The sequence below is a fragment of the Gadus morhua genome, chromosome 3 (genome assembly GCF_902167405.1).
Source record: "Gadus morhua chromosome 3, gadMor3.0, whole genome shotgun sequence".
In the NCBI taxonomy this organism is placed as follows: Eukaryota; Metazoa; Chordata; class Actinopteri; order Gadiformes; family Gadidae; genus Gadus; species Gadus morhua.
This window is the reverse complement of record NC_044050.1, coordinates 27,429,025-27,452,196: the sequence shown is the minus strand read 5'-3', so window position 1 is coordinate 27,452,196 and position 23,172 is coordinate 27,429,025. Positions and strand designations below refer to the sequence as shown.

Below are 23,172 nucleotides of genomic sequence, written 5' to 3'. Positions count from 1 at the left end.
ACTTCACACGTCTTTAACTCAACAAATCAATGCAATATCATACTCTAAATGTAAATGTAAATATCCTCCACAATGGTCCAGTGATGCAGGACAGATTTCTACCAAGTAGTCTGGGCAGAAGTATGGTGAGATATTTAAATGAGCAATGTATTCATCCCGGTTTTGAGAACATAATTAACTACTGACAATTCCATGCAAGCGATGTAAACCGTCTGCATCAATGGGGTATGGTGCAACATTTACGTCCAACGGGTAGAAAACAAAAACACGACATGACTCAGGTATAAAAATGAATGGACTGCAACCATGAGAATTTTCATATACGCTTTTTTTTGTACATTTCCATACAACTCACAGATACACTTTTTAATTTCACATGAAAAGCTGGAATAAAAAGAAGTAGTATACAGGGTAGTGTCAGTTGAACAGAAACTTAAATAATGATGAATGCGCTGTAACCCAATCCGCTGTTACCTTTGGGATAATACCACAATCACCCAACACACAGGGACCCAAACCAACTTCCAACCCGCTCTCACACACACACATTCAAACACACGTGCGCACACTCACACACCGATCCGTCAGTCTAGTCACTTCCGATGGCTGCTTTCCTCATGACTTCCTCGTCCTGCACCGAGAGCTCCGTCAGCTTTCGCCCCAGCTTCTCGTGGAGGTCCAGGTACTTCGCCACGCAGCGGTCAAGGCACACAGCTTCCCCCTTGCTCAGCTCGGCCTCCTTGTAATGGGGGGGTACACACTTCCGATGGCAGGCGTTGGTCATCCTGGACGGGGCGGGGGGGGGGGGGGGGGGGGGGACAGTGAACATTTACATGAAAATTATCTGATTTTATCAAAAAACGACTTACAAACATTCATTCACACACCGACGGCGGAGTCGACCACGCAGATAGGAGGAGCGGGGATTGAACTAGCGACCTTCCGGTTACCAGTCAACCCGCTCTACGTCCTGGGATGCTACCGCCCCAGTGAGGTAAATGGCAGTGAGGTAGGAACCTCACTTGTGCACACACAGAAAATGTAAACAGTGTTGAATTACGCTCCATTCAAACAGACACCATTTTGTGTTAACCCTTTCATGTCTGTGATCGCATTCATGCAAAGAAAAGGGAAGCAGGTCTAATTATAAGCATAAAGCTACCAATCCCATCCACATAAACAAATGAACAATGTCCCACTCTGTCTTACTACGAGGAAAGGACTAGCCTAAAATGTATTGCAATAGTGAATGCTCCTTACTTCCATACTACAGTAGAGATTATCACTGTCATGATATGCTTGATTCCTTGTCAGTGTTCACTGTACGTCATTATCAATATTTTCATTATCTTAACAGAAATGGGAAGAGAATAAAAAGATTGCGTCACACAAAAGACTGATTTGTGCAACGCAACACAATGAAGAATCGTATGTGACATTGTAAAATAAGCAGTCTTAGAATAATAAAATTAAGGAGTCTTTAACAAGCATGTACTGTTTTACACATCTCCTTTTGAAAAGGTTTAAACATATAATTCACACGAATCCCAGAGGGCTACGAGCCAATATCTGCATTCAGTCAGTGCATTATGACTGACATGTCTCCTACTATCCAATCCCCCTTCACTCTTTTTATGAATTAATTTTGTATAGCCCCCAAACAGAGGTAGTCAAAGGGCTTGACAGGCCATATATTTACGACACCCCCTTGACCCAAGACAAAACTCCCCTGATTAATAAGGAAGAAACCTTGAGATGGAACGCGGAGTTGGGGATCCCTCCTACAGCGATGATCAGGAGTGTAATGGGTGACATTGACATACATACACGCAGGCAAAACATTTCAAATCGGTGATGGGGTTCTGGCCGGCATTGACATGTCACCTATCCAATCTCCCTTTACTAGTTTTACGAAGGCAGCTGCAGCCACGTCAAATGCAATGTATTTTCATTTTAATTTCATTCAGCACCAACGCATTTGGTCTTGTAACTACCAGCCTTAGCTATGTTAGTAACCTTGTCCCAGAGCCTCACCGGTTGTACATGTCAGCCATCATCTCCACTTCAAGCTCCGCCGCCAGCTGCTGTGCCTTCATCGGGTCCATGTCTGCGCTTTAATGTCCTTTTCGCCTTATGCAGATGTTTAAAATTAGTATACTCAAAAGCAAGAGAAGCGTGAAATGCTTATTGAGTAACCTTCAAACGTTAATAGAAAACACGTGCAGTTTCCAGCCGGCCAACTGAGTAGCGGACTCACTTCCGGTGTCAATAAAGTTACGTTCAAACTCACCCGGCACGAAACAAAACCTGATGACGTTACACAATGTTACACAAAAATCACACAAAGCTTTGTATTTTAAAATAAATATATTATAATATTTATAAATCCAGTACAATAACAAAAATGTTGACGCTTGGCCATCACATTTGGCAGTATAATTTGTTTTAGCCTTTACCTCAAATTCTTGAATAATAATAATCATTAAGTATTAAACCATTTTATGCGAAGAAAACCACATTGCTGTAACTTATATATATATATATACACACGTTTTCTATGGATATGCGACTAATACGTGTCCCAAATATAAAACATCCTAACATCTGCATGTAAAGAATCAAAAATATGTACTGAAATTCAAAGGCAAATAACAACACTTTGAATAAACCATACAAGTATTCCGTCAATGAACTAAATTAACATAATGTAGTCAAAATCACAGAACAATAGAGATTGATTACCCTGAGTGGAGGAGTACATAAATTAATAAAAAAAAGGTATGCCTCCGTATAGCCAACATATAGACAACTAAATTCCCATCACATCAATCTCTTTCAGCTCTTCCTCGTCCTCATCCTGTGATGAGTCTACGATAACGCTTCCTCCAAATTCCATCGGCCCTCGGCCTTTGTCTGGGGAACACAGCAGAATATCCACCTCCATATCCTCCTCATCTTCCTGGGAATGTCTCGATCCCTCGATGTCTCGACTACTTCTGTTTTGAGGCTCAGATGTGAGAGAGCAGTCAGTTGTTGGCGCGTTGCTTGGCTGAGATGAGCGGACCCAACAAGGGGTGGAGTCCTCTACACGGGCTTGTGGCGTCTCTGTGCTATTGGCCGAATCCGATGCTAGAGATAAGAGGTCAAAATGAGAAGCAGCATCAAAGAAGCTAGACCTCATAGTGGTTTCTTAAAGTTGCGATATACCGCATTTCAGCTAGCACCTAGCTTAAAATAACCTTGACATAGATACCAGTAGTCAAAGCTGATCGTTAGTGATTTCAATGTTATCCGTATAATCTTTTCCTATGACAGAGTCGACAAATAAGAAATGCTGGCTCCACAGCCCTACACTAACACTACCACCACTTTATTAAAACAGTAATTTTAAATGTAGCTGATTTCTATATTTGAATAAGCATAAATTCAACAGAAACGGAATGAGAATAAAAGGTGGACACAATCAAATAGTAAAGATTAGTAAAATAGTTATCTAAAGCAAATGCCTACCAGCCATTAAATCAATGCTTCTTTTTTAAGGGCAGATGGTAACTTTAGGAACTGTAAAAATCTACAATCTGCCACTAATGTATCTTACCTTCATCAGGCCTCTCCACCCAACGCTCCTCGCCATCAAGCAACGCCTCACCCATCTCCTCTATCTCCACCTCCCTCGTCTCCTCTTTTCCTCTATGACTGTGAAACCCCATGTCCTTGCTAGAAAGGTCATCTGCTTCAACCCGACTTTCATTGTCAGACTTTTTGAGTCCCATTACAGGTTCAACTGTAGGTCTTGGCTGTATTGTTTCTGGTTTTCCGCTGGTTTTTGATGCAGCAGAATGGCCTGGATTCTTGGCAATGCATTGATCACCTACTTTGCTTTCTATTGATGAAGATTGGCAGACTATTGGGGAAGCTTTTACAACAACGTCAACTCTGTTGTAATCCTTTCCCTTTTTATCCTCAGCTTCAAGAGGTACCTGGTTACCTTTTTGACCTTGCGAATGATTCCCTTGTTTATCCTGCGAAACTGTGACGTCCACTTTCGACTTCGGACTTTCAGTTGTGATGACCCGATTCTGGTTTTGATCAAATTTAACATCATTTACGTTTTTTGTAGGAGATATATCTGAAGAAGTTGCTTCACATCTGTCTGTGTTTTCACAAGCCTTTCCATCAGAATGTACATTTTCCTCCACTTCACTGGATATCACTTTAGTTTTGGTCTTTGAACCCCTGATCGTGATTTGTCTGAACTTAATGAGTTGTTTAAACTGTTTCAGAGAAACCGTTGGTTTTGGTTTAACTGCAGGATTCACCCTTGATTCAGGATTTCCGGTCATCTTAGCCTCTTCGGTCTGAGTATTCTCTGAACCTGCCCTGTGCTCGTTTGGCTCAGACTCACTCGGATCATGCGGCTGGGCGCAGAGCTGTTCATCAGCCACCCTAGGAGGCTCTGGGGCTGAAACAGGGTCTGAACTCGGCACATCATAATGGACCTCATCGTTCGAAATCTGAACATTACGGACATCATTCCTGCCTTTCCTACTTGGCTTTCCTTTGTTTTGTCCACATTTTTCATAGTTCGAAATCTGAACATCCTGGACGATCTCCTTGCATTTCCTTCTTAGTTTTCTTTCGTTTTGTCCACATTGTTCTCCGATCTCGGCCTGCGCATTCGTTTTCCTGTCGCTTTCTAAAATCTTGTCAATGGACGGGTTGGCATTGTGAGGGACAGGCATTATCTTCCGAGGTCTCCCTACCTTCCTTTTGATCACTGGGACAGTATCCACAATCTCATCTGCCTTATCTTTGGTTGTAGAAGTACTTCTGGCACGTGGAGTGCTTCTTTTCCTTTTCTCGGTTATGGTTTTGTCAGCCTTCAATTTCTCAGAGCCTTTGTCGGCACCTGTGGTGTCGAGCACCTTCTTTGGCTCTTTAAAAACAGGAGGTTCTTGCTTCAGTATCCTTCTCTTGCTCAAGACATTGTTGCCGGACAAATTCACTGAGCACACATTCAAAAAGATTTTACTAAACTCTCCAGACCCATGTCTGGTTACTTTGTACCCCGAGGTACGATCAGATGCGTCATCTGTGTGTGCTTCACATATCCTTTTTCTCTTTGACGTCACTGGTTTGTCCCTTGTCTCTTTTTCAGCCTCAACACAGAGCTTTTTAACAGGGGGCTTCCTTTTTTCCTCCTTCACTTCAGTTGACTGACGTAATGACGGCAAAAGCTCCAGGTCCTCCAAGGACTCCAGCCTTGACGGATCATCAGGTTCAGAAGGTTTAGTTTCGTGCTTGGAACCCAAGCTCAGAGGAAACTGCAGTACATGTTGTGTGCTTGACATCCAGGTTAATTCCTTAGAGGTTGGCTGGTCAGTCTGCTGACTGTCAGAGTTAACAGTATCAGGCACGATTGATGCCACATTTAGTGTGTGAAGGTCTTGGCAATCCAGCGGCTCGGAGAGGACAGCGCTCTGGTCCGTCGTATCTCCCTGCCCCCTGTGATTGAGCGAATGGCACTGGGCAAAACCTTCGTCAGGCAAACTGTCTTTGCTTGCAGGCTGTTCCTCAGCCAGAGAGGACTGTGCCTGAGCAATCTGGTTGGACTGGCGTTCCGTTTGGGGCCAGGTTTCTGCACAGTGCACAGACGAGGTTGATGCCGCAGCGGGAACCAAATAGGAACTGCTTCTGCTGTGCAGGACTGGGAAATGAAAAATGCAACGACAATTGAATAAGGCACTGACAAAATGAAGGAATAACATTTCTAACATTTCGCTGCGTAACTGTCCCTTACACATTCTGGATTACGGCCGAGGCACTGAGCAGTCAGCCCTCCAAAGAGTTTGGCTATATCATTGAACTCCTGGACCCGAGATTAGTCTCTTAATAATGATAATTTATGATATTTCCTTGCATAACAATATGCCATGAAGTGTGACACAAAACAACACGAGAAACTAACGAACATTCCGGAAACATAGATTACCCGCGTCTTCCGACGAGGCGTCTTCCCATAGCGTCTTGTACCACTGTGAGCCGACCTCACTTGCGTCTGTGTCCACCTCTCCCTGCCTCTCTGTCCACTCCAGCGCGGGTGGGGCGCTGGGGATGGCTGCGCCTTTCGACTTAAAGCTCGACCTGTTGCCGTCCTTCTCCAGGCCAGAGGAAGGCAGTATGTTCAGGCCCATCATGATATCCTCCAGGAGCTTCTCTATGTCCTGGTCCGATTCCTCCATGGAGCCCTGGGCCTGGGACAGCAAGGCCGTCAAGGAGTCATTGCTACTTGGGGTGCAGCAGGGGCTCGAGGGCGACTGGAGGTCTGTGAAGACCTCGAAGCAGGGCGGTTGTACAGTGAGGGCCAGAGACATGCAGGGGCTCTGGTGTTGTTTAGTAACTGGAGTTGGTTGGGATGTCGATGCGATGGATGGCCCTTTGGTCCCCTCTGCCTTTGATCGCAGGAGTTTGGCCCTATCCTAGAGAAAGTTTATTTGATTGAAAACCCAAGGTTAGGAGCCAAAGAGGAACTAATTGATAATAATAAAAAGTTAGTTAAAAACAATTCATAATTTGTTACGATAATTGTATTATTATTAACAAAGTCTATATTAGTCAAACATGCATAATTTAGTCACGTATAAATGAGGAAAACATGTCTATATTTTGTTTTACGTCACTGTTTGGTATTAACTAGGATTGGACGTAACTTTGGTTAGTTGGAGTCAGATGCTGTACAAAGCAACACTGTTTTTTGGCTGTATGATCATTTTGTGTTTTCTAATTAAAAATAAAGTTATCTTGTCTCGTCGCTCGCATTACGAATGCTGTGTGAGACTTACTCCAACAAGCGGTACACATACGGGAAAAAGGAATTAAACTAGGAAGAATTAGGAAGTGCCACGACACCAAGAGAACCAATAGAGCAGCTATATATACAAGCAGCATCGGACGGGGTCATCAAGCCATCAGAACTTTCGCTTTTGAAACAAAATCCTTCAAATGTGAGTTTAAGTTTCATAATTGTACAAAATAAAAACCAGCTTTGTGTACCTTCTCAAGGGCAGCGAGAAACAACTTGGAAACAAAAGTCTTTCAAAAACGGGCAGCAGATTTACAAATCACGTGCGAGTTTAAAGGGGACCTATTATGCTTTTTCGACTTTTATGACCTATAAACGTTATAATGATTGATAGTCATGTTTAACCATACACAAAAAACAATGTAGATTTTCGGGAAACTCTTCCTCTCATCTGGGCGCCTTCAGTATTCTCTGTCAACGCTCGGTTTCGTCCTTCTCCGCCCCCTCGCCCCCCTCCTGCCAACCCAACTCCGTTGTGATTGGTTACCTTCCTTGAAGCGCGCGCCGGCAGATTGGACCAGGCATATGGGGGCGTGGCAGGAGTGCCTCTACGTAGATGATTTCCCGGAAATGTGAACAAGTGAATCGCAAACGTTGTCCCGAGTGTATAGCGCTCTGCACAGCCACCTCAGACTGTCAGCAAGGAATACGTTGAAATGCATGTACGTCATTATTTGACACTTTAGTATGGTTAAACATGACTATCAATCATTATAACAACGTTTATAGGTCATAAAAGTCGAAAAAGCATAATAGGTCCCCTTTAAGTTGCAGACTTGTACAAAATAAAAGCGCGTTACGTACCTTCTTAAGGGCAGCGACCACCACCTGACTTCTCCCCAGGGTTCGCCTCTGGCCCATGTCCCGCATGTTTACCACTTCCCACGCTGCTCCTTGCTCAACCCTCCTCAGTTTGACCTGGACGGAGGCAAGGATGGATGAACTATCAGCTCTTTGATTGTAAAGTACCCCACACATGAATTAACACATCTAGTAGTAAAATATCAGCTTCGTCAAAAAGAGAAATGGAATGATATTCAGCAAAGCTGCTGTGCGTAACATATCGTTAACATTTCGTTAGCCTGATAGCATAATTGCCAAAGTCCTATGTTAAGGTTCATCTTGTATTCAGCGTCCAATAGAGTACTTAGGCAGATAGTGATGATTATGGAATGTAAAAAGCACTCTGATTGGTTTAGGAGACAGCCAATGAGGCACAGTGAATCAGCAGCGTTAGGAGAGCAGAGTTAGGATAGATATCACAACACGACCAAAATAGAATGTTGGCAATTGTGCCTTGAGGCCAACGATATCGTAGAACTTCATGCGTGGTAAAATCAACCAACTAGTCTTTTGACCTCACTGATCAAAACGGCGAAGGCAGAGGAGTGGGGCTGATTTGGCCTAAAAATAAAATCTCAGATATTTCCAAACCAAACCCGATTATTGATTTTAATAGATAGATTAACAAAAGCAACATTTAGTTGCCACATACTTTTCTCAAACTCTAAACACACACTTTTATTTATTTTTTTCAATAATCGATTTTCTTTAAAAAAAATAAAAAAAAGATTTTCGACCATAAAAAACGATTCATCAGCCAGCTACGATGGCATATCCTTCAATACAAAGAAAAGCAATTACCTTGATGGCAATCTCCCTGGTCAGAGCCGACGACCTCCTCGGGCTCCAACACCCTCCGCCGACCCTCCCTCTCCCCTTCCTAATCTCCTTTCCTTTCGTTTGAGTCGACTGTCCTCCTGACTGCTCCTCCTTCCCTGCTTCTTCCCCTGCCATTTCCCTGCTTCCCATCTTCCAACGGTTCCTCTTCAGAGACCCCGGTTTGGGCCGGTTGCAGTGGGACACCTCGCTGCTCACCCTGGAATTTCTGGGGTTTTTAGTGGTGGTGGTGCTAGTCTTGGTTACCTCCTGTGATAATCCTGTTTCATCCAACAGGGCTGTGGGGGAACCTGGACCGAGCTCCCCATGGAGAGAGGCGTCGTCCCGGGACAACCAAGGGGGCCACACATGGCGTTGAGCTCCGACCGTCTGTGACGCTGCGTCAACAGAACCCGTCGCCTCAATTTGAGTCTCTGCGTCCCTCCTGCACCTCGTTCCCACCTGCACCTCAGCATCGCACGTGACACGTTTCTTCCCGTCTTTCCGTTCTTCGGCGAGCTGCAAGGCTTCCCCACCGATGGCCTGCCCCGCCCCGGCCCCGGCCCCCTCCACCCCCACCCCCCCACTCAAATCTCCCGGCCCCTCCAGGAGGCGGTCGAATACCAGCTTGTTGGCAGCCGCCAGCACATCGTCCTGGTCTGTGGACTCGTTCACCTCCAGCTGACCGGAGTACAACAGGCCCACCAGCTTCAGGAGGGTCTCGGCGTTGACCGCCTGGAGCTTGACCTTACGCTGCTGGCCGGCGGGGGGGTGAGGAGACGCAGAGAGTTTGAGGGACAGGCAAGGACTGAGGGCGGCCAGGAGGCAGCCATGAGCTGGGATGGAGACACCTTAGTGAGCGTAAGGAAAAGGAGAGGGAGAGACAAATCCAGTGATGATGTTAGATACTTTGCAATCATAGATTAATTGATAAAACACTCTGATAACACATATATCTTCTTTATGGCATTTTGGACATAATCCTAACCCTCTGAATGATAAGCAACACAAATTTGGTCCTACTTTTTAGTCAAATGACTCAATACTCACTTGTCCAGAGTTCATAGACTCTGCATAGCCACCCCCTGCCGTCCCTTCTACGCACCTATTGTACGCTGTACGTTCTGGCACTTAATGTACACACCCATTGTACGTTGTACATCCTGGCACTTAATGTACACACTTATTAGACGTTGTACGTCCTGGCACTTAATGTACGCACTTATTGTAAGTTGTACGTCCTTGCACTTAAAATCAGTACTTAGAATTGTGTAGCATCTTATCCTAGCTACCTTTGTGGTACACGGCGAATGGGTTAACATAACAATTATTGGTTCTTGGCACTTGGTTCTTGGCACACAACCTTACTGTGCCAACATCAATGCATTATTATTCTCTTTCTTCTGCCAAATGTACTTGCATGTCACTTTGGATATTAGCATCTGCTAAATGCCCTACATGTAAATGAAACCCACTTTGTACCTTCAGTTTGTAAAAGGGTGTCACAGAAAAGCTTGTTGTGCTGCTGTCTCTGCAGTTCGAGCAGCAACCGACTCTGAAAGCCTGGTAGCCGGTAACACCTCATCACACCGGTACTACAAAACAGGAATCGATCAGAAAAATGCAAGAATATCACAGATGCAATCCAATTCTATTTTTTTTTCTTTCAATTAAATGGGTCTTCATTAGTTGCTCCTCAGGTGATGAACAACGGAAGATTGTTTCTGTGAGGAACATGTAAATATAATGTGGATGGGACCGTTGTCATAGGTTATATTCACGTTTCAACCACTTTATTATAGAATGTATTAGGGATGGGTCAGAATATTCAATTATTCGTTCCCGAGGGTCAAAGTCGATTTTTAACATTTGGACCAATCCCAGTCAAATAAACAAAAATTAACGGACTGAACTAATGTTGGACAAGGTGTCCAAGAGCATTATCCCGCCTATACCACGGTCACTTGCCATAGAAAATAAATTAAGACTATTCATTTTGGAGGGATTTATATTTTATCAACACGGCGGATGTGCGCGCAGAATTAGCGCCATAAGAACATTTGTTTGACCGGTTGCCATGATTATCGTGTGGTTCATTTGAATTTGTTTGCCGATGATCCATGGCTGTCTTTGTGAATGTCGGCACACATCGAATAATCGATTATTCGTTCATACCACCCACCGATTATTCGACCTCGACCATGAAAAATTGGAGTTATTCACATCCCTAGAATGTATGTAGAAAAGTTAGGAATTGAATGTAGTAGACAAAGAAGCGTATGGAGAGCATGAACTTTACATGACCTTGGTAGTTACTCCCACTGGATGGGTCAACTACTTCAGTCGTACACACACACACATCTTCATTAGTTTCAACATTAAGACTTTGAATTTGATGAAGTTAAATGTGCATAAAGTGGAGATAAACACAAGAAGAGTCGACATTAACACTGAAGCACTACAGCATGCTAATGACTTCAATTACTGAAGTTCTAATTAGCAGCTGAATTAACACAGTTAGCACGTGGACGATTCAAAACTTAAACTTACCGTGGTTTTCTCTTGCCAGTACTAAATTTGGTAATTTGCGTATTTGTGTATTTGCAAACGCAAACAATACACCCATAGCACATGAGACGTGCAATGCGTCAGCGACACCCGGGATAACAGAGGTAGGGCCTGAAAGCATCCATAGGAGCGTGTACCCTGGAGCAACTGATTGAGATTGACTCCTAAACAAAAAAAATAAGAGGTTCAGTGCGTAAGATTTGTCTGCCTCTAGCGGCGAGTTTCCAGACTCTACACCCCCCCCCCCCCTTTCATTTCATGGGATCATCCACCAATTCAAACATATAAAGATATTCTATTTTTTTTTACTAAGTAGTTCTGCTAGATGCCACTTAATTCCACACCTTTACACATGTGATCAAAAATGAAGTGCCGACAAAAACCTCAGAAAAATCATCCTTTATTTATATATAAAAATGTATTTAGAGTTACATATTTCAATTTGAATGTAAAATGTGCAACTTTAAAGGCCATGGTAAAGAAATTAAGGTTTATTTCAGAATCAGCTTGTGATTAGTGTTACAGTAATCGATGAATGAGAAAAGATGGATATTTATATATATTTAAGGGTTTGTTGTATTTAATTAAAATATATAAACTACAAATGCATTTTATCAAACATAAAAACGGATTGCATATGCATTCACCCAAAGCACCCAACAAAATTAAACCAAAATCAAAGTATAAAAACAATAGATAAAACAAAATTTGCAAATATTCTCTTGTATAGTATGTAGTGTTTGAATGTGCTTTATTCTAAATCCTCTTATATGCAGAATAATCAAAATGATGGTGAACGCCTACTTTTGTTGAAATAAAGTGTAATTAATGTTAATTCCCCCTCACTGCAGGTCACCCATACTGTCATCTGCACTTGAATTACAATCTTAGTTCACCCTTAAAACACCGGGGGGACAATTTTGTGTGTAGAAAAGGGATTACTCTGTAGTGATTAATTGGCATAATGAAAATAAAACGAAGAAAAAAAAAATACATTATACCCCCTAGTGCTTTTTGTTTAGTTAAATTGTCCACTCAATATCTACATCTCAACACTAAGATTATGCGTTCTTCTCTAGAGAACAGGCACGGCACTAAAGAAACGCAGGCAGGCCCACGGTATGTGTAACGCGTCCTTTCCAACGTACTGCTTAAGGTGTGGTCTACCACAAGCCAAGATCCAGGAATCAAACTTGCCCTCTGGGGCAAAGGGTTCCACTGAACTCAAGCCTTGTGTAATTTCTATTCTCTTTTAATTTTTTTGAAGTCTATGACATTGAAAAACAGCCTTTAACAAACAGACTTGTACATTCCAATACCACGTGGAATATAGAACGGAGTTCCACACTCTCTTCCAACGAAGCAGAACATACTGATTACCCATCGACCCCTATCGTGAACCAGGGAGGTATATCCAGTTAGCCCACGCAGACATTATGTTAAGCGTCAGTCTCGTATTTACACATTCATAATATAGATCTGCAGATAAAAAATAAATGCACTCATTGAACAATCAAATTCATTTCAACACCTCCCAAGAATCAGAAGAACAGTTCTTATGCGATATAAAATCATTAGAAATCTATCACATAGGGCAGACTTCACAAGCTAATCTAATAAGGCAGAGAATTGTGTGTCTGGCCTATGCAATCTGGTACATTTATTTACCAGATTACCAGCACCCAGATTCCAATCTGGGTGCTGTTCCGAAGCTCCCGATATTAACATCTCTACCCCTTTGGTCTTTCATTGACAATAACATTTAGAAAATGCAGAATTCACACCCAATTCACGTTTTCTCCCCCAAAGGCATAATGAAGAGTGAGATGTCTTTCAGTGTAACTGCAACTTAAGAGTGTGGGTGTGGAGAGAAAGTCCTGTGGATATAATAGTGTAAAAACAATCGCAGCAGAAGCAGTTTTGTTTGGCAATATGTTGTTAACTGTAGTACTATGCGAAGCAAAAAGTTAAAACAACCACTGTCAAAGAAGAAGTCGAAGCATCACAGATATCTCAATACGCACACATCGGAATCGGGGGGGGGGTAGAAATCGGTTTCACAAATCAACCTTAACAACACCAAAACTCACCACAAGCGTTTGTTATTTTTTAAAGTAATTTCTAACACCTATTTTTCAAAGTTTGCCTCGGTGCCGTTCCAAAATAGTTCCCTTTTGATGAATTTGGCAAGATGTAGTGTATGCTTGGTCGTCCTGAACTCCATAAAGCCTAGACTTCCTAAGCGTCGCTCTTGGTAGTGGGGGTGTGGATTTGCGGTCAGGTTGGGGGGAGAGGAAGTTGAAGTGGTCATAATGTCATAAAGTCCACAGGGGGGAGAGTAGAGTCGCCAGCGGTCTTGAGGCCGAGCTCAATCAGTGGTTTACGTCGTCAGTCTTTCAGGTTCGACGGAGGAATGTAAACTGGGAGGATGAGGGTAGGAGGGAGACGGGGGGGGGAGAGATGGTGCCCGGAACGGGGGTGAAGTTAAGAGGGACACCGAGAGAGACCGGTTTAGGGAGTGGTGTTTAGGCGGTGGTCTGTAGTGTAGTGGTCGTGGTAGTAGTGATAGTGGTTGTAGTGGCTGTGGTCCCACGGTTGTTTAAGTTTAGCACGGGCAGTAAGTGGCAGGCGGCTGTCGTCTAGTGATGCACACGATCAGTTTTTCTGGAGGAAGACAAAGAAAAGATTCACGTTATTATTCAATCATGAGTTATGAAGTATTAATAGAGAAACACAAAATGACTCGAATACAAACCATTTGTCTTCCAATTAACATCAAATCATAACAAGTACATTTTACAACAAGATGAAAGCTATGCGCTGAAAGGTAGCAGGTGACAAATGCAACACACACACACACACACACACACACACACACACACACACACACACACACACACACACACACACACACACACACACACACACACACACACACACACACACACACACACACACACACACACAACTGGTTAAAGCCATGCGGCCTGTTGAGTGACAGAACTGGTGGGGGCGGGACACATACCATGCGTTCACATGCAGTGTTACAGTGGGAGGAGCCTAACCATCATAAGAATCCAGAAGAGGCAAACTGGCCTGCCTCTCCCCATACATCCCTCCCTAAGAAGAGGTGTGCGAGCAAAAAGAGAGAGTTAGTCATTTAGTGAGCGAGCGGAAAGGACAGAGAGAGCCAGAGCGCGTAGAGTCACATCAGCCCCTTTCACACACGCCCCGCAACCCTGACACGGAAAACCTTCTGTTGTTGTGTGTTGCACGTGTGAAAGGGCAACTCCGGACAAAGCCTGGGCCTAATACCCTGGGCATTGTCCGGAGTTCGTACGGGAAAATCGGCTTTAGGAGGACAGTCGCGCAAAAAACAACCATAGGTGGGACTCTTCAGACTCCATGGTGGGTAGTTTCAGACTGGGGGTAGGGGGGTTGGGGCTGGGAAAGGAAGGGTGACAAGGGTGAGATTAGTTTGAGGTTACGTGAGGTGTAGAGCTGGGTGATGCTGATTAAGTCCAAAGGGGGGCAGGCTGAGGTGGGGGAAAAATCTGTTCTTCAAACATGCCTGCCCATGCAGTCTGTGTGGAGATTTATTCCATTTATTCCATTTACTATTGTGTCACATTTTACTCTGCGTGTGTGTCTGTGTGTATCTGTGTGTATATATATATATTCAATAAACTACACATATTTTTGCTTAAAGGCAACTATTTGAAAAGTGAGCATGTTTGTGCATCTGTGTTTGTTTGTGCATCTGTGTTTGTGTGTGTGTGTCTGTCTGTCTGCGTGCGTGTACATATTCAATAAACTATACATATTTGTGTGTGTGTTTAACCGTGCGTCTGTATTTTTGCGGAGGCATGCATGCACGTGTGTGTGTGTGTGTGTGTGTGTGTGTGTGTGTGTGTGTGTGTGTGTGTGTGTGTGTGTGTGTGTGTGTGTGTGTGTGTGTGTGTGTGTGTGTGTGTGTGTGTGTGTGTGTGTGTGTGTGTGTGTGTGTGTGTGTACCTGTGCAGATTTATCAGCAGGTCCGAGTGTGTCGTCCAGGGTATTCCTTCTCCCTCTTTGGTCAATTGTGGAGTAGGCGTCTAGATGGAGAGAGAAGGCTTGTGTTTTAACATGGGAAACCAAACCTGCGGTTCCAGACCCACCGCTGACAGGTTGGAGGCTTCTCGGTGAGTCTTAATGGATGGGAACACATCTCTACACAATGTGTCCATGTTGGATTTATACCCATACAACTACATGTTTAATCCATAGTCAAACCTCTCCTTATGCAATTTAAATATGGGGTTTTAAAGTCTGTAAAACATTACAGCATGTGCATTGGCTACTTGAAAGAAGATTTATCTGCCTTCAACGGCCAATGGGTAGATTTGTCTGGCATTTTGCCACCCTGAGATTGCAAACATTAGTCCAATAACTAAAGCACGGCTAATGCACATTGCTCATTCAAGAGTGAGTGAGTGAGTGTGTGTATTCACCTGGTCCCAAGTCATTCATAGGAATCATGTCTCTCTCTGGGTCCCCTTTCGCTCCTAAATTGCAAAAGAATGTGTTAATATTACCCATCAAATAAATGAAAGGCCTTTTCTGAATCAATATCTCAGGCAATTGCTCTGGCTCCCAGTAAGAGAACAGATTTGAACCACAACATCGCTACGTCTCTGCTTTCCAAACTGAAGACGACCATTACCGTAAAGAATCAGAGTAAGGCGCCGTAACCCCGCGGGAAGAACATGGTCTAAACATCCCCGTCACAGTCTGAGCTGGTCAAATGCTGTCCCCATCCCTGTTCTAAACGTTCTTCCATTCCCATTTAACATTAAGGGCGTTTAGCAGAAGCTTTGTTCAAAAGCGACTTACAATAAGTACATTTGTCAGAAGAAGGTGAAACAATATGTCGCTGTCGGTACAGTAAGGATGTTCATAGAACCAAGGGCCAAGCACTGCCGATCACTAGGTTAACCCACTCCCCGTGTACAACACAGATAGGATAGGATGTCACCTGTGTCCTTCCCTCTTCTGGTCTGCCCTCATCACAGACCCACAGACCCCCAGACCCCCCCCCCCCCCCACCCCCCCAGACACAGACCCCCCCCCCCCCCCCCCCCCCCCGGGCCGTACCTTTCTCTATGAGCGGCAACGTGCTGTCCTCGTACGAGCCGTTGGGCCGCGTGCCGCTGGGGGGCAGGCTCAGGTTCACCATGAAGTCCGTCTTCTTCCAGCCGTCCTTCTCCAGGGTGCGTCGCAGCTCCTTGTAGCCCCACACCGTCTGAAGCACCAGGCCGGCCCCGCGCACCTCCCGCTCAGACCGGTTCCTTAAGGGGGGGGGGGGGAAAGGGGAAGGAGTGGTCTGGTGTTTAGGAGGGGGTTGATAGTCTGGATATTGCCGGACCGAGCTCAATCGTAGATCGCCCGTTGGTCTGGGGAGGCTGCCGCACGAGAGGCGTGATCGACGGGCCTAGTTCAAACGACTCTGTACGCGATTTGGCTGCTTGCCGTCGCTTCCCTGTCGTCATTGTGTTAAGCCAGCCAATAGCGCGCCAAGGGGGAAAAGCCAGCTTGGGGATTGGCTCCCGCAAAAACGTATCGAAGCTAGAAAGAAATGTATTGCTCTTCTCCGGACCCCTTCTGCGGGGCGAACTCGAATCGCCGGCAGAATGGGCGGGGCTACCAAGTCTAGGGGTTGGACTCATTTCACATTTACATTTAGGTGATTTTGCTGACGCTTTTATTCAAAGCGACACTCAACCATCGATTCCCACACCGACGGCAGAGTCAACCACGCAGGGCGACAGCCAGCTCGTCAGGAGCAGTCAGGCTGAGGCGTCTCGTTCAGGGACACCTCGACACCCAGCTAGGAGGAGCCGGGGATCGAACTAGCGACCTTCCGGTTGTACCCGCTCTACTTCCTGAGCTACTGCTGCTCTGACTCCCATACGCAAACGTTCTGGCTTCCAACCACAAACTCCACACTCTCGTTGAACATCTCTGGGCAGGAAGCAAAGCCGAACCCCTGTCTACGCATTCATAAATATGAAAGATTCAGGGCAGGGCCCTTTAGTTAAATGAGTCTGCTGAAGGCAGACTAGTCACTAACCAAATATATGTAAAATAAATTCTTCATCTTACCACAAACACGTTTGTGTTTGCATGCTCATTAGCGGAACACATTTTTTGCACTTTGTCCCATATGTGACACACACACACACACACACACACACACACACACACACACACACACACACACACACACACACACACACACACACACACACACACACACACACACACACACACACACACACACACACACAGTCCTCCTTCCTCTCCAATGAGATCAGATGACACTTATTTCTCGCCTTAGGGAAATGCAGTTGTTAACGCAACAAAATACTAAAATAGAAAAACAGTGTTAAATTCCGATAACATTACAAGAATCACGGCCAGCTACTTAGAAAGCAGGAGAATAAGGAGGAGAAGAGAACTATTTAAATCTCGGTGAATGAGCAGTAACCTTGTTGCATTGATGGCACAACATTGGATGATATATTGACATAAAGAGTATATATATCATGAAAGACTGACATAAAGGGTATAATTAACGATACGCTGACCTAAAGGGTATATACAATGATATACTGACATGAAGGGTATAAATAATGATGAACTGACAAATGAAGAGTGTAGATAATGTTATACTGACATAATAACAATAAACTGTCATGGAGGGGTGTATATATAACGATGACCAGTCATGAGGGGTGTGTCTGATACATTCAGATGAAGGGGGTCTACATAGGTACCCTGTCCTGGGGCAGTACCCCCGCTCCCCCCTGCTGGACCTACCCGTCCTTGTTGATGAGGACCAGCCTCTCGATGCCCTGAGAGGCCCTGAGGGTCTTGGCCGCCTCCAGGCTGGAGCCCAGCACCTCGTGGAGCGTGCTGAGCACCGACACCACCGTCTCCTCCGAGAGCGCCCGCACGGGCTGGCTCTGACCGCCGCCCGGCAGGTTGGCCACCAGGTGGGGCACGGCGTGCTTCCCTGGGGACGGCGGAGAGGAGGCGTGGACGTTAGGGGCGGAACAAAGTCTGACTCTGGTGTGTGTGTGTGTGTGTGTGTGTGTGTGTGTGTGTGTGTGTGTGTGTGTGTGTGTGTGTGTGTGTGTGTGTGTGTGTGTGTGTGTGTGTGTGTGTGTGTGTGTGTGTGTGTGGAGTGTTTTATTCTGGTTATTATTAAAGTCTTTATTCTTTTAATTATTCATATAGATTATGTTTAAACATTTAATAAGGGTTGTTTTCGGGGGGGGGGGGGGGGGAACTGGTCTATTTGTGTTTGAGCCATGGTGTCTGAAACTTTGGGTCCCCTTGCTCAAAGGTAACGGCGATAAGGTGAGTACAGAGGTGAGACGAACAGTGAGGCTGGGGGGGGGGGGGGGGGGTCCGTACCTAGGAGGTCCCGGTTGCGGGCGTCGATGGCCAGGTTGCGGAGGGCTCCGGACATGGCCCGCACCACGCGGTCGTTGCTGTGGGCCAGCAGCTCTGTCATCATGGGCAGACCCTTCTCCTGGCGAAGGAGGGCGCGGATGTACCGGCCGTACTGAGAGAGAGAGAGAGAGAGAGAGAGAGAGAGAGAGAGAGAGAGAGAGACAGAGACAGAGACAGAGACAGAGACAGAGACAGAGACAGAGGGAGAGGGAGAGGGAGAGGGAGAGGGAGAGGGAGAGGGAGAGAGAGACAGAGAGAGAGACAGAGACAGAGACAGAGACAGGGAGAGGGAGAGGGAGAGGGAGAGAGAGAGAGAGAGAGAGAGAGAGAGAGAGAGAGAGGAACACACAGAGAGAGAGAGAGAGAGAGAGAGAGACAGAGGAACACAGAGAGAGAGAGACACACAGGGAGAGAGAGAGAGAGACAGAGAGAGAGAGGAACACACAGAGAGAGAGAGAGAGAGAGAGAGAGAGGAACACAGAGAGAGAGAGAGAGAGAGAGAGAGAGAGAGAGAGAGAGGAACACACAGAGAGAGAGAGAGAGAGAGAGAGAGAGAGAGAGAGAGAGAGGAACACACAGAGAGAGTGGGTTTCAGTTCAGTGTCGTGCCACAGGGGAGGAAGGGGAAGGTGTTTCATGTCGTTCAGCTCATAAAAGAACCGATTGTTGAAGTGTGTCACTTCACAACAAAATGCCTGGTGTGGGACCAGCGTGTCTTGGACTCAGAAGAACGTTTTCATGCTTCTATCCAATTACCGGATTCCATCTAAGAACACCGGCTTAGGGAGTAGGACAGCGTAGGGGCCGGGCTGCCTGACTCCCAGGCGGAATGGACCTGGTGTGAACTCACAGCCTATCTACAGACCACTATCTGTGGGCGTCGTGGAGGAAGCCCTCTCCCACCCACTGCCTGGCTCCTCGCTCGCTCGCTCCGCAAGTCACCCTGGATAAGAGGGCCTGCTCGATTATTAAACAGTAATAATGAATAGCTTATTTTCCAGTTGCGCTCAACATGCGTGCGTTGGACCACGGATTGGAGAAGGATTCTCCGATCTATCCGGCCCCAAGGTCTCACAAGGTTCCTTCTGCGTGCATGTTAAGCATTTTATACAGAGATGAGGTGAAAGTGCTGCTGGTGGTGGTGGTGGTGGTTGACTTCTTACTTGCCAACGCTGGGTACACACTACAATATAATCAGCCCCATTTTGTGCCTGATTTCTGCCTTCGTACCCACTTATTGTCCTGAGGGGAGGAGGAATGCGAGTTTGTTTCGTTGCACAGGACAGCAGGGAAGGGAGGGGAGGGGAGGGAGGAGGTTAACTCACAGTCCAGCGCCCCGCGCAGACGTTCTGCACCGCCCCGGCCGAAGCCTCCAGCACGATGGGGTTCTGGGACTCCTTCAACAGGGAGGTGTAGATCCGCACCACCTCTGGCTGGAATAGCAGCTCGTAGCCTAGGGGGGGGGGGGGGGGGGGGGTGGAGGGGAGATGGATAAAGAAAGGTTGGTTGAGGAAAAGGACAACGTTTAACGGTAGGGCTGGGACGAAATAACGATACGGCGATATATCGTCGCCCTTCTTGTGTGATACAAGTATCGCCAAATACACACACACACACACACACACACACACACACACACACACACACACACACACACACACACACACACACACACACACACACACACACACACACACACACACACACACACACACACACACACCTTTTAAGAATGTATTCTTCATTTTTATGCTTTAATCCTGAAAAGTAAGACGGGAACTATAGCCCGACATATAGATATCTTTATCAATAAAATAAGGTGCTGTACACAGATTTCCACGTGAATGAGGAAAAGTTGAATGGAAGCTAACGATCCGAAGAAGAGTAGCTCATTTTGGACCATGAATGAAGACAGAAACCCAGCACTCAATCATCCTTTAGGATTCATCGTTAGACATCAATCGTGATGCATCGTTAAAGGATTGTCAAACAATATATCGATAATTGCAGAAAGGCGATATCACTATATTATCGGTATCTTGGGCCATGTATCGCATCGTGAGATACCCTGTGATCCCCACAGCTATTTAAAGGACGTAACTTTGGACCAAATTGAAATGACAGTTGATGTTTCCAATGTGTTTTGTGTGTTTGTCGTTGGCCTGAGAGGCGATTGGCCGTTGGGAGTGCTGTCCCTACCTTTAGCGGGTGTGGTCCTCTTGGGAATGTCAATCATGTCGGCGGTCCCGTCTTCGTCCTGTTTACCTGAGGGTCACAACCAAAACAAGCATACTTCAGAGGAACATTCTGGAGAACGCTTGACACCGGGTTCCACCGAGTGAACTCCAGCCAGTGTTGAGTGAGACGGAGAGTGAGACGGGGCTAAAAAAAAGGAGGCGTGCACACTTGACTGAGACGTACACCAGGGAAACGACACACAAAATAGTACATTGATATTATAACAAGGAACTATAAATACCCAAACCTGTGCCCGGGGTGGGGGGAGTTAGTGCGTGCGGGTCGTAGCAGAACGAGTACTATGTTAGTGTTGACTGGTCTACAGTGAAATAACGAGCAGGTTGGAGCAAGCAAAGCGCATGTCATAAAGAAGCAAGAGCTTACCTTTGGAAAACCACTCCTCTGTAGCCCCAGCCCCATAGAAAGAAGGAGAGAGAGAGGAAGAGAGAGAGAGCGAGGTACAGAGAGTTAGGGAAGTAAAGGGGATGGAGAGGGAAGAGGAAGATGGCAGGAAAGGAGGAAGAGAGAGAGAGATGTTTTTAAGTGAGAGGAGAACAGCCATGACACCAGCCAACCCTCTTAATAGTTGCTCAATCATGGCGGGCACTTCTGAACCACACAGACAAAAGCAGCCAGGGGCATGCCAGGTATGGAGGCCAAGAACACCAAACCAGGTCTAAAGCACACGCATGTGACTGCCGAAGGTCGAGCAGTAAAAGTCTTCTACAGTTGCTGGCTTAGACAGGTCTTGTTCAGCTATTGGTATTCATTTTGAGAGATTTGGCACAAAACAAAAAAGTTTATCCTTCGATAAGCATGACAAAGAACTAAAAGTGAAACTGTCCCACAGTTATTTGGAAAAGGCATGGAGTCACTCTCTGAGCAAGAGCGTTGGGCAACAGAACCAGCCAGACAGCTGCCGATGAAACATTGCCTTCAATCCTCAGTCTGAGCTAAATCAAATTACACCATCTGCTGCCATCCATAAAGATTAGAGGAGTTACAAAAAAAACTAAATGGAGAATTGGCAATTTTTGTAGTCAAAATGGGCACCCAGTACTGGTTGCAATGTGCAGGGGGAAAAACAAAAGAAAACTCTGAACGATTCTAATGGTGACAAGAGACGTGTGGTTTAGCGATCCAGATCAATAGTCCGGATGAAACGCAAACAAAAGGCCCAGCAGATGAGAGGATGCACATTCCCAGAGTCACCTAAATACTTCACATTCCATTGACCGCCCCGCGCGCTCTGTGTGTGTCTCTCTGTGTGTGTGTGTGTGTGTGTGTGTGTGTCTCTCTCTCTGTGTGTGTCTCTCTGTGTGTGTCTCTGTGTGTGTGTGTGTGTGTGTGTGTCTCTGTGTCTGTGTGTGTGTGTCTCTGTGTGTGTGTCTCTGTGTGTGTGTCTCTGTGTGTGTGTCTCTGTGTCTCTGTGTCTCTTTGTGTGTGTGTGTGTGTGTGTGTGTGTGTGTGTGTGCGCGCATAGATAAACGGGTATACACACCAACACAACCCGCTAGGCCCAACAAAGCACCATAATATTTCAAGCCATTGGGTTTTTTTATTTCGTCGTAAAGCTCGACCGACGCTGCAGGTTTATACGACTTTATCACTCCTGGTGGCTTGTAATCATCTACACACTGGCCTATTTACTCTCTCACGTAGAGAGGGAGGAACACGCGGAGAGCGGAGAATGAGCGCTGGCGGGCGAACGGACAGACCTTTGCCCTTGCGCGAGCTGAAGCAGCCGGCCTTCTGGGCGCTGGGGGCCGGGCCCTGGTTGATGGGCAGGGCCTCTTGGTAGCGCTCGCAGCCCGGGATCTCCCGGTGCACGTGATAGGACAGGTTCCTCAGCAGACACACGCTGTTCTCTATCAACTGGGGACAAACAGTGACAGCGAATGAGACATAGAGAGAGAGAGCGACAAAGAGAGAGACAGAGAGGGACGGAGACACAGAGAGAAACGGAGACGGAGAGAGAAACATTGACATTGAATGAGACAAAGAGAGAGAGACAGAGACAGAGAGAGAGAGAGAGAGAAACAGAAAGAGGCAGAGAGAGACAGAGGCATAGAGACAGAGAGACAGAAACAAAAAGAGACAGAGACAGAGAGAGAAACAGAGACGGAGACATTGAATGAGACAAAGAGAGAGAGAGCGACAGAGAGCGACAGACAGACAGACAGACAGACAGGCAGACAGGCAGACAGGCAGACAGAGAAATAATTGGAGAGGTGATTAGCATGATAATGCAAGGGGCTGCTCAGAAACCACCAGTGTTTGGGTGTTTGGGATGGCACTGGTCGGTACAGTTCAATTTCAATGAAGTGCCTTTCAATGGCGTTGCGACAC

At 45.9% G+C, this 23,172-nt stretch overlaps 3 protein-coding genes across 12 annotated transcripts in view; all 3 read right to left on the bottom strand.

Moving 5' to 3' along the window:
• timm10 (translocase of inner mitochondrial membrane 10 homolog (yeast)) overlaps positions 1–2,289 on the bottom strand; it is a 2,393-nt gene extending 104 nt beyond the window's left edge. The window contains exons 1-2 of the mRNA XM_030351971.1: positions 2,035–2,289; positions 1–785 (exon numbers count right to left, since the gene is read on the bottom strand). The exon at positions 1–785 is cut by the window's left edge and continues 104 nt beyond it. Coding sequence (XP_030207831.1) covers positions 590–785; positions 2,035–2,105 — 267 coding nt within the window. The 5' untranslated portion in view covers positions 2,106–2,289 and the 3' untranslated portion in view covers positions 1–589. The remainder of the gene's footprint in view (positions 786–2,034) is intronic.
• A 65-nt stretch (positions 2,290–2,354) lies between these two features.
• On the bottom strand, positions 2,355–11,342 carry LOC115540510 (uncharacterized). Its single transcript, XM_030351882.1, has 7 exons — positions 11,072–11,342; positions 10,004–10,116; positions 8,507–9,372; positions 7,667–7,780; positions 5,993–6,479; positions 3,599–5,707; positions 2,355–3,129 (listed from the first exon to the last, which is right to left on the bottom strand). The coding sequence occupies exons 1-7, from the start codon at positions 11,152–11,154 to the stop codon at positions 2,810–2,812; spliced, it is 4,092 nt and encodes a 1,363-aa protein (XP_030207742.1). The 5' UTR covers positions 11,155–11,342; the 3' UTR covers positions 2,355–2,809.
• A 131-nt stretch (positions 11,343–11,473) lies between these two features.
• The window catches only part of ctnnd1 (catenin (cadherin-associated protein), delta 1), a 33,635-nt gene continuing 21,936 nt past the window's right edge, over positions 11,474–23,172 (bottom strand). For 5 of the 10 annotated variants that reach the window (XM_030351903.1, XM_030351897.1, XM_030351905.1 and 2 more), the window contains 11 exons: positions 22,542–22,698; positions 21,208–21,225; positions 20,785–20,850; positions 19,911–20,038; positions 18,548–18,698; positions 17,948–18,143; positions 16,223–16,416; positions 15,580–15,633; positions 15,104–15,183; positions 14,155–14,209; positions 11,474–13,753 (listed from right to left, as the gene is read on the bottom strand). In XM_030351903.1, coding sequence (XP_030207763.1) covers positions 13,695–13,753; positions 14,155–14,209; positions 15,104–15,183; positions 15,580–15,633; positions 16,223–16,416; positions 17,948–18,143; positions 18,548–18,698; positions 19,911–20,038; positions 20,785–20,850; positions 21,208–21,225; positions 22,542–22,698 — 1,158 coding nt within the window. In that variant the 3' untranslated portion in view covers positions 11,474–13,694. Of the gene's footprint in view, positions 13,754–14,114; positions 14,210–14,470; positions 14,534–15,103; positions 15,184–15,579; positions 15,634–16,222; positions 16,417–16,520; positions 17,740–17,845; positions 18,144–18,547; positions 18,699–19,910; positions 20,039–20,784; positions 20,851–21,207; positions 21,226–22,541; positions 22,699–23,172 lie in introns of those variants that run through there. The other 5 variants (XM_030351901.1, XM_030351900.1, XM_030351902.1 and 2 more) reach the window with 5 other exon arrangements.

Coding starts and splice junctions, on each gene's coding strand:
- LOC115540510 (XM_030351882.1), bottom strand. CDS start 11,154: ATGTGCTATGGGTGTATTGTTTGCGTTTGCAAATACACAAATACGCAA. Junction 10,117..11,071: donor ACTGGCAAGAGAAAACCACG/GTAAGTTTAAGT, acceptor CCTGTTTTGTAG/TACCGGTGTGATGAGGTGTT. Junction 5,708..5,992: donor CGCCTCGTCGGAAGACGCGG/GTAATCTATGTT, acceptor TTCATTTCCCAG/TCCTGCACAGCAGAAGCAGT.